This window comes from Dermacentor silvarum, chromosome 6, assembly GCF_013339745.2.
Source record: "Dermacentor silvarum isolate Dsil-2018 chromosome 6, BIME_Dsil_1.4, whole genome shotgun sequence".
NCBI classification, from domain to species: domain Eukaryota; kingdom Metazoa; phylum Arthropoda; class Arachnida; order Ixodida; family Ixodidae; genus Dermacentor; species Dermacentor silvarum.
Genome location: NC_051159.1, coordinates 74,388,907 through 74,399,838, shown reverse-complemented (window position 1 = coordinate 74,399,838; position 10,932 = coordinate 74,388,907). Strand labels below are relative to the sequence as shown.

Sequence of the window (10,932 nt, the reverse complement as noted above, 5' to 3'; positions counted from 1 at the left end):
CGCGCAACGTGCACCCGCAACACAATGTAGGCAGACGCAGAGCCCCTGGCGGCCGCACTTCTCAGATCCGTCGCTGGCGATCCGCGATCGGTAGCGTTCGTCGACGCCGCCCAATACGGTTCATCCGACCAATTCGTGGCGGTCGTGGTAGATCACAGGGGCAACCTCCTTAACGCCGCGTCGGTGCGCGGCTCGTCTCCGGCACTGGCGGAGCAGGTCGCGGTGGCCCTCGCCCACCGGGACGGGAGCAGGCCGCAGATCTACACGGATTCCCGGGCGGCAGTCAGGGCCTTCGCCACGGGTTTGGTCTCGAGGGAAGCGGCCTCCCTGCTTTGCGGCAGGAGCATCTCCCCCCCCCCCCCCTTCATCACTTGGTTCCCGGCCCACATGGGGCCTCAGGTCACCACCGTCGTTCCCAACGCCAACGAGCTGGCCCACGCCCGTGCGCGCGAACTCACCCACCGCGACGGGGAAATGCCGCTCGAGGGCGCGGACGCGGGGTTCCACAAGGACTCGCTCTACACGTTTAACGAGATTTCAAAGCACTATCAGCTCGGCAGGAGGGTCTATCCCCCGCCCCACGCCAAGCTCTCCAGGCATCAGTCTTCCACCCTTCGCATGCTGCAGACCGGGTCCTATCCCAGCCTAGCCAGGGTCAGCAGGTACGCGGACTTGTTCGAGCCCGATTGTCCTGATTGCGGCGATCCCTTCTGCACTTTAGAACACATGCTCTGGCAGTGTCCCTCGTTACGGGACCACGATAATATCACCACGGAAGAAGAGTGGGTGGAGGCGCTCAAGAGCTCCGACCTCGCCGCTCAGCTACGGGCTGGCCAGAGGGCCCGCCACGCGGCGGTCAGGCACGGCCTGCCCGTCCCAACGTGGGAGCAGCCCGCGGTGGCTCCTCCCCCGTAAGGGGTTCTCGTAGTCGCTCCTCAGGACCTAAAATAAAGTTCATTGCCTGCCTGCCTACCTTGGGTTCTTTATTGTGCACCTAAATCTAAGTACACGGGTATTTTCGCATTTCGCTCCCATCGTAATGCGGCCGCCGTGGCCGGGATTCGATCCCGCGACCTCGTGCTCAGCAGCCTAGCACCATAGCCACCGAACAACCACGGCGGGTAGGTATGGCCATCGAATTGAATTGCGTAATCACGGCTTAATTGCAGATATGTTGGCGAAAACGACCTTGTCGAACGTGCAGAAAAAATGAAAGCGATATCAGTTTGTATTCTAAGGCATGCGTGCGCCATTACAACACTGAATAGAATGTTTTCTATTGACATGAGCCGCTCCTGACGTTGTCTATCATTCAAATTTTTAGGTGTTTCTGCACAATAATTACACTAGCACGTTTTTCTTCTTGTGCATCCTGCAAGTGCGTTATGTTAATTGTACTTCGTTTTGTATAACCACGACACCACCATTACATTAACTATACATAAATTTGCTATTGTGTAAGTTTAGATACGCTATACTGCTGTTATTGCGAGTAGTCAGGGATCTCTCTCAGGCACTCATTGCCTTTTGTCTCTGCAAGATGATACAGAGACAAAAGGCAATGAGTGCCTGAGAGATATACCTGACTACTCGCAATAGAAGCAATATATATATATATATATATATATATATATATATATATATATATATATAGAGAGAGAGAGAGAGAGAGTCTCCGGCCTATAGGTCGTCATAAAGTTGTCGCTTTTCAATGTGGACTTCCTTCAAATGCCGACACAATTGCCAACAACCTCTGTGTATATATGGTAAGATGGTCGGCTGGATATTTTGAAGTACTTAGGAATCACAACTGAAAGCTGGACTTTAAAATGCCAAAACAACATTCAATCTTCGTTTAAGCTATGCTGAAACTATAACGAGCGAAATACACACCAGTATATATATATATATATATATATATATATATATATATATATATATATATATATGACTCGATGTTCGCCATTGATGAACTTTTATTTTTTTCAGTTGGACAATGAACGCAGGCACCGTCAGCACGACGTAGTCACTATACATGTGCAATATCGATAGACAGAAGTTCTGTATGCAGGTTCCCGCACCATACTCAGTGACAACCTAAAGATTCAGTACAAGCTCCGCCTACAAAACCGTAATGTACCTACCTTCCGTGCATACGTGCTGCAAAACATAGCTCCCTAAGTACGCCGATATCGAAAGTTCGTCTCCACCGTGACGTCAGGGAAATGACCGAACACAATTTGCTGGCACGTCTACGTAATCTAAATAGTTGTACAGCGGTGTATTTGCCACTGCAATCTTAGGTTGTCATCAACTGTAGTATGAAGGGCTACAGGAAGTTATCCGTACGTACGTCAGGTCATCTTCGAAAGCTCGCAGGAGAAAGGAGAGTAGGGTGGTCCCTGTTGCCGCAAGGACGGTTTGCTCGTTTCATTGTGACTCATTCGGCGCGACTTCCGCGCCGCGAGCTAAGGCCCTTCGCAACAGCGACAAAGGAGAGCGAACGATCTCGCCGTAACAAGCAAATACAGCGCCAAGAGGTCGACAAGCATTGTCGAGTTCATTGTCCCAGCCGACCTCACGGCCACGCACGTATACGAAAGGCGTATACGCTCGCATGACATCGCGCGTAGACGTTGGACAACTGCCACGGTGACCTCAAGCACCTGCGAGCGCGAACTATCTTCCGCAGTACTACCATATGCACACGCGTTCGTCGATATCGTCCCCGCACTGGGCAGAGGGCAAGGGAGGGGGTGCTCCAGGAGCCACCTCGCTCAAGGAGTCTCCGCTTGACAAATCGCCGTGATAACGCTCGCGGAGAAACGGGAACGGACGCCGATAGCATTGTTCTTCCAATCTCCTCACCCACGTACCACCGATCCTTCCAATCTTCCTTCTTCGCACACCTCAGCAGCGATTGATCGCATAGTATAATCGCCGCCCGTTCCAGTCGTATCTGGCCCTCCAGCCGTGCGGGCTAACGCTGCCAGCCGCCCTGTCATCTCTCCACTCTCTTCTGGCTCCTCCGACGTCTCGAGGCGGCCTTTCTTCACGCCTTTCGTTACTCAACGTACGCAGTTCCGCGGCTTGCGTGCCGATACAAGGATCAAATTCCTGCCGCTGCCTCACCGCCTGAGCCTTGAGAACGTCACGTGCGTGCAGTGTGGCCCAAGAATTGAGACCAACATCAAGTTGCGAAGATTCAAGAAGCCACCGTGCGGTTTTTGTGCAAGACGGGCTTTGCAAGAACGCCTCAGAGGCTAAGAAGCACCCTCGTGGATACGACCGCATGGTCAAGCATCCGAAGTTCCGCTGTTCCACTCTCCATTGCGGAGGTTCCTGACTGTCGCTTAAGGAAGCAGGGACCCGTCGAGAGACTACAGTGCGAGGTCACCGCTCAGTGGAGTAGTACAAGTCTCGAAGGGACTCTACTTAACGGGTGCCAGAGTTTCGTCATTCCTAGGGAAGAGATCGTATTCTCACTTGAGAAGACGCACTGAACAGCCGTGCTGGTCCCGGTCATTGCGCCTGCATGCGTGACTTGGTGCTTTCCGTTCCAGCGCGCACCAAGCAATTGAGGACCGCTAGTCGTGTGCGGGAAACAGGAGCTGCCCTAGCGGACCAACAGCTGTAGGCCATGTCTTCGACATCGAGCGTCCACAGGCTTTCGCTACCACCGAGTGCGCTGGACCGGGCGGGTCGTCGCCGCCGGCGACAGCACCGGGTTTCCTGGAGCGACCAGCAAAGCGGGCGTCGGAACAGGTGTGAATCTGAGCCCACCGGAGGGATTTTTGCGAGAGCGGTCAGCGAGCCTGATGAGCCATGCCGAAGTTGACTGTGCGAGCAGCGCAGCCAGCTCCGTTGCTAGCTCCGCGTACTTCACTGCAGGTTAGTGAATGTGTCTGTATATATAATGCGGTAATGCTTCGGCATACGCCATGATTGTGGCGGTGGTAATAGGCCTAGTATAGTAGCCGTAGGCTTGTAATTTGTGATTTCGGTTTCGTTTTTATGTATGCTTGAACGGCATGTTCGTGTTGCGCATGTCGCTAGTGAGGGAATATCATCTCCTTAGCCTGCGGTGTACGACACTCCACAAATGTTTGTACGCCAGTGGTTGTGTGTCTCGACGCGATCAGGCCCATCGCGCTCTCCTTACTTTTCTAGAAGTAACGAACTTAGGTTAACGTTTGTAACTCAGACTCTATTTCTTCTATTTAACATTGTTTAGTAGGGTGATCTGCAGTGACCGGCCACACTGTGTGTGACCTGTACTGTGTGTTCTACTTTATTCTTTGATATTTGACATCTCGCTCCTTTCCTCCTTTCCTACCCTCCTTCCTATCTTCCATTTCTATGTTTCTGTCTCCTCCTTTCTGAAGAGTAGGCAGGCGTTGTGCCCCTTATGGTGGCCGTTGCCAGCCTGCTCCTCGGCTTCCCTTTCCTTTCTAATGTATATATGTTTTCAAACCAAATAATAATAATAATAATAATAATAATAATAATAATAATAATAATAATAATAATAATAATAATAATAATAATAATAATTGCAATTTGTATAGAAGGCTGCTGCATCTGCTTTGTCTGCAATGCGGGTTCCGTTGATCTGTGACGCTGTCATTACGATAGGTTTTACTCCGGACACCTATCATCATGTATGACGTGGTAGAAAATAAACATTACATAAGAATGGTTCAGGCTGCACGCTTCTTGTAATGTCAGTGAAGCACGTCACCAAACGTTCAACAAACTAGCGCCATTTAGTAAGGAGATGACGTAACGCTTTCTTGAGTGTTACCGTGGGCTCTTCTGGAATCACCATGGTTTCAAGCACGCACGCAGGAAAGTTTTTCTTCTGTAGGCCCTAAAAAAACGTTTTCCGTCTAGCATGGGGGCATGGGAAAGTGTACATCATGTCCTGCTTCGTTGCATGATGGTGACCTTGTAGAATCGCCGCACCCCATCTTAAATATAGCCATGCTGGCGTGGGCCTAGAGCGTCCAAGCGTGCTCAAAGTCTTGCTTGATTCGTTATATGGTTATACATCGAGATATTTTAAGTACTATCACGTACTATCGACCAAAAATGTTTACGGATCACGGGTTCTCAGAAAACGCTAATATTCGAGCAGCCTTTAAATGTAGCCAGTAAACTGTACATCACAATGTTTTTCGCATATACCAGTATAGGCTGGAAATGGGAATACCAGGCTGCGTTTTGAGGCTGTGGAGATATTCAGCGTTTTGGCAGATCCCTTGGTCCGTAAACTTTTTTGGTCGATAGTACATAAGGTAATAAGAAACGGTGCACTTCCTGCGGAAATTAGCTTAATTTCTCTCAGCTAAATGTGATAAACGAGTATTAAGCTAGTGCGAAGAATTAACGATCTCATATATATCGCATCTTCAATAAATGTCGCTAATACTCGCTAATGAGCAGAAATGGACTGAATTATCGCGCAAACGTTCCGAATGTATGCCACATTCCGTACGCAAGAAACGTGACATCTCCCGAATGAACACACGCGGATCCAAGAATGGTTGGCATCTAAATGGTGCAAAGCTTGTTATAACAAGCGAGGTAGTAACCGTAGATGATGGCATGAAAGAGAGAAGCCCGTTTAATGAACCCGGAGATGTTTGTCCGTCGGCACGCCCAGCCTGCTACTCCAGAGGGTATATGAGTGTAACACGGGCACGGCGTCTTCGCCTGTAGCTGTGTGCGCCACGCCGACGAAGGCGAGGTATATATCTATAGAACTTGGACCACTGGGTATATGAGCCCCGTTGTATGTGCACAATCTTGGTCAATACGACAGGTATATATGTATATGCACAAATATAGCCGGCGAGGACACGACGACGAACGCCGAATCTCGGGGCCGAAGTACCGAAAGCTTCGCTTTTAAAGCGGTTTTGTATAAGCACGTAGCCTTATCGAGTCTCATCTGTCGCCGCTCCGCAGAGAATCTGGGCGCCTCGGATCTAAAGGGTTGACTCTCGTGTTGACTCTGTTAAAGGAATTTCGTAGGTGCTCTCACAATGCGTGTTTCTCACGCACACCTCGCGCCTTATCCTAGCTAGGAATTTCTCTCCAATTTCGTTCTTACGAAAAAAAAAAAAAAAGGATGTCTAGGGTGTTCTAAAGGATATCACGTCTGCTTCAAAAACATCAAAGATGCTAAGCACGAGGTCGCGGGATCGAATCCCGGCCACGGCAGCCGCATTTCGATGGGGGCGAAATGCGAAGACACCCGTGTATACTTAGATGTAGGTGCACGTTAAAGAACCCCAGGTTGTCCAAATTTTCCGGAGTCCCCCACTACGGCGTGCCTCATAATCAGATCGTGGTTTTGGCACGTAAAACCCCATAATTTCTTTTTTCAAAAACATCAAAAAACACACGCATTTATTTACCTCACGGGGAAGAAATTTTGCGCTCATGTTCGTGCATAGATCATTTCTATTCGGGATATAAGTATGCGAAAGCGCTCACTCACAAATTGAATAAATTAATCAATCAATAAATCAATTGTCTTATTCACTCACACAATAAATAAATAAATAAATAAATAAATAAATAAATAAATAAATAAATAAATAAATAAATAAATACGTAAATAAATAGGTTAATTACTGAACGCGTGCCAACTTTTACGAAGAGTAAACATCGAGAAATTGGAATATAAATATAGGCCTCTTAAAGGTTGTGTTTTCAGAGACAGTGGGATTAGGACTTATCTGCAAATTCACTTCAATGGGGTTCAGCTGACACGAATGTGTCGGAAAATGCAATTAATGCAGTACGAAAACTTGTGTGAAGTTTCTATGCAGTTCACAGCGAAGCATGTACGTCGCGCGTCTTGCTTCAAACTATACTACCTTGTATGCCGCTAAAGCCAGGCACAAACCATGAAATGATGTTGTGTGCGCAGAGATCTCCTCCGTTTGCTATGGTCTGGCTCACTTTCATCTGAGAAACAAAGCAGGCATTCCCTGCTAACCAACTTCCCTAAATTCTGACTCGCAGAGAGTCTTTAGCACCGGGCACAGATGTTCACGGACGCTTGCACGATCGCTTAATCGCTATCTGGTAAGCATCCCGTGCTTTGCCATCAAGCAACAGGCGACTGCGTGCGCCTGTTACTGACCCGGTGAGGTTACCGACAAAACGATCCTTGTTTGCTCCGCGGTCTGCATGCCTTCCGGCCCCCCTCTCCCCTACCACGCTGTCCGGAGACAGCCTGGCGCCTCTCAACAAGCCACGCGAAAGGCCAATCGGGCGAGCACACGCACGCACCCTTTCTTATATTCCGCGAACCCCTGCACATAGGCCAGGGACAGAAGGTACCGGTCGTTTTCCGTGTGTCACAGTTACATTTATTTTTTTGCTTTCTGTTTCCTTTGCCGCCTCCGGCAGAGCCGATGAGAGCTCGAGATAAAGCTTCCCCAGGAAGGAGACCAGGGCCGCTATTTTGTAGCGATGCCTTTAATGTCATAATGCCTTCTCGCGCTTATCGCGCTTTGTAAGTGGTCAGAGCGACGGTCCGCTCGCGTTATCAACGTTGATATCGTGAGCGGACCGTCGCTCTGACCACTGACAAAGCGCGATAAGCGCGAAAAGGCATTATTACTTTAAAGGCATCACTACAAAATAGCGGCCCAGTGTACACTTTGCGGCAGTCTTAACGTGCGTAGTGCGCGGCAGCGGGCTTACGCAAGACGCGCTGTGCAGTTGGGCAGCGCACGTGACGATCAGATGCCAACCACTGCAACAGCTGCTGTAGAAAGCGCTGCCTCTTGCGTGTACGTTATCGGCGTGTGTTTTTTGCGGTCGTTTCTTTCTTGTGACTGTCTAGATGAAAGCGTAGCATACTCGGCACTTTGCAACAAGCTCAATAGAACTGCCGTGTTCGCGCAATACAGCCAGGAACGTATACGAGCACGTTGGAATGAGACTTGACGGGCGATGTAGTGGAATGCTTTGCGAGAAAGATGATCTTGGCCTTGGCACTGAGAAGCACACTACTGTGCGTAGATTGGACGACGTGAGGTAGCGTTCAGTACTATCATAGGCATTCTTCAACTGGCATGCGCTCATGGTAAACGCCGTGTCTCGACGTCTTGCATTCTTATGTGTGCGTCATGGCCGACGTCACGACGTTCTCGATTTAGACTGCGAACGCAGATATATAGCGCCATAAGTCGGCAAATTCACTTATGAGTCCGCTCACTGAGACTCACTGAGTATGTTACTCATGTACGTTTAACTCAAGTACTTTAAACCAGAACTGAACGTATTTCAGTTCGGCACCCTTTAAACGGCAGAAAGAAGTTTGCTGGAGAGAAAAAGGCAAACCTTACCGATAACAAACGCTAATACGACCGTAATCGTGACGTCTTTGGCGATGTACGTGCGTGCACATGCATGGGATGGCCCACTTTTATTTTCCCTGTTTTCTTCGAATGGGGAGCGTATTCTGCAAATGATCTGTAAGTGAAAGCGTGCTCGAAGTGCTTACCCACAGTAGGCACACGGAGCGCATAGAATAAAAGACAGCTGAGTAGCGCATGTACCTTTCAAGAGAACTTGGCTACACAACTCACCACCTGAAAGCTTCAAAATTTGATTCAAAGAACATACGCCCTTTGTTAACATGTTCTCAAGTCATGATTACTGGATCCACGGACGCCACTCATGAATACACTCAGCCTCAGGTTCATTGGGGATCATGTAGATTCAGCTTCACATTTAGTCTCGCGATCGCTGACAATGAGGCAAGATAGGCATTCTCTTCCTCCGATGAAGTGAGGCTTGACTTCTCGTGACCTAACACTAACTCAATGACCAAGACACTCATGCAGGACGTTACAAGGACATATAGAGCCCGCACTGACAACATCCACAGACGCATGTATGTGATCGACTCAGGTCGTAAATTTTGTTTGCCCCTGAAGGCGGCGCGAAGCAAAGCGTCATTGCTACGCAATTTTTGACTGGGCATTTACTTTCACCTGCTACTTCACATACCTCATTGGCCAGCGCTATTCATAGGATATATACGGTACAGCATGCCAGCGCTCTCAAGCATGGGACTTAGTTGTGTGCGCACACTGGAGAGCATTCAAGCTCAAGCATTGCGCACATGTTTGGGCCTCCCACGATGCACGTCAACCAATGGAACTATAGCGGAAGCTCGTGCTTGCCCGATTGCTGTATACTTGATCTGCGAGCCTCTTCGACTGCACCTCCGCGTGTTGACCCGACACAAACACCATCCTTTGTCATCGCTCCCTGCCATACAGCCAGGTTACAACTTTTCAAGGATTCTATTGCGTCATCAGAATATTGTACCGTCAAGATTTTCTCCCGACTGTATTCCGATAACACCCCCATGGGTTCTGCCTAAACCGTTTGTTGCTCTGCAGATTCCCGGCATTACAAAAAAGACGTCCATTGCATCCATTGGCCTTAAGCAGCTTACTCTGTGTCACCTTTATGCAAAGTACGGTGATACCATACACGTGTTTACGGATGCCTCTGTGACACCATATGCCTCCACTGTAGCCTTCGTCATTCCACATATGATCGTCGCACGGCAGTTTAATCTAGACCACAGGACAACATCAACTGCCGCAGAACTTGCTGCTATCCGGGAGGCACTTCGATTTCTCTCCAAGGAGCCTCCTCGCGCATGGACGATATTCTGTGATTGCAAACCAGCTCTTCAAACCATTGACTGTGTTCTCAGGCGGGGCCCGTATTATTCAATTGCTATAGAAATCGCAGAGCTTCTCGACCTTGCAAATAGAAATCGGCATATTATCACCTTTCAATGGATACCTTCGCACTGTGGTGTGATAGGGAACGAGCAGGCAGACGCTGAAGCGAAAGCTGCTTTAAATAATGTGACTGAAGTACGCATTCCATTCTCACGGACAGACACAAATGCCCTACTTCGTTGCGTAATACGCAATTGTACGTTGCAGCACTGGACCCAACCAGATCATCAACACAAGCGAGTGCATAAATGGGGCCCAGAAATGACATACCGCATTCCTCACAAGCTCAAAAGAAGCCAATCAAGCATCGTGCACCGGATACGCCTTGGTGTCGCATTCACGAATCGTTACAGACATATGATTGGTTGCAGTGGCATTAGCCCCAATTGTGAATACTGCCAGGTACCAGAAACACGTGACCATATATTTTGCGTTTGTCCCGCATACGCGCAAGAACGACAGAAACTGGTCTCTTCAATTGCAGAAGTCCATAAGAGGCCCCTATCAGACGACTTTCTTTTAGGTCCTTGGCCCAATGCAAACAGCACAGCCCTGATAACCAGTGCCGCTTTAGTCTTTCTACAAGCCACTGGGCTAGACGCACGGCTTTAGAGATGCCACAACGTTGTAAAATTGTACATACACACCTCCTCCTCTTATCATTTTCATCCATCAGCCCTTTTCCTCCCCGTCCCTTCTCCCCAGTGTAGAGTAGCAGGCCAGAGCAAGTTACAGCTCAGGCCGACCTCTCTGCCTTTCTGTAAATAAATATCTCTCTCTCTCTCTCTCATTGGCCAGTGGAGCATCCCTGACTGCGAACACTGTCAGACGCCTGAATCGCTGGAACACATATGGGATTGCCCAGCGTTTATGCTGGAGTGACGGATGTTGTATAATTCCCTAGCCAGCGTGGGCAGGCGGCCATGTCGGAGGACGCTATTTTCGGCCTATCGCCTGATACTGCAATTGCAGTGCGGACAACTAAAGCACCCTTGAAGTTCCTGCATGACACGAAACTATACGAGTGGCTCCAGCAGGGCCACCGTCTAATGAACAAAAGCACTCACCCTTCTCCTCATTGACATACATCCGAGTACATTCAATCCCCTTCCCACTTCGCCAGTGCAGAGTAGCAGACTAGAAC

At 49.0% G+C, this 10,932-nt stretch overlaps 1 protein-coding gene across 1 annotated transcript in view; it reads left to right on the top strand.

Annotated features, from left to right (window-relative positions):
- The first annotated feature begins 3,493 nt into the window (after positions 1-3,493).
- Positions 3,494-10,932, top strand: part of LOC119455594 (monocarboxylate transporter 10) — a 112,182-nt gene continuing 104,743 nt past the window's right edge. Inside the window, exon 1 of the mRNA XM_037717001.2 lies at positions 3,494-3,891. Within this exon, the coding sequence (XP_037572929.1) occupies positions 3,819-3,891 (73 nt within the window). The 5' untranslated portion in view covers positions 3,494-3,818. The remainder of the gene's footprint in view (positions 3,892-10,932) is intronic.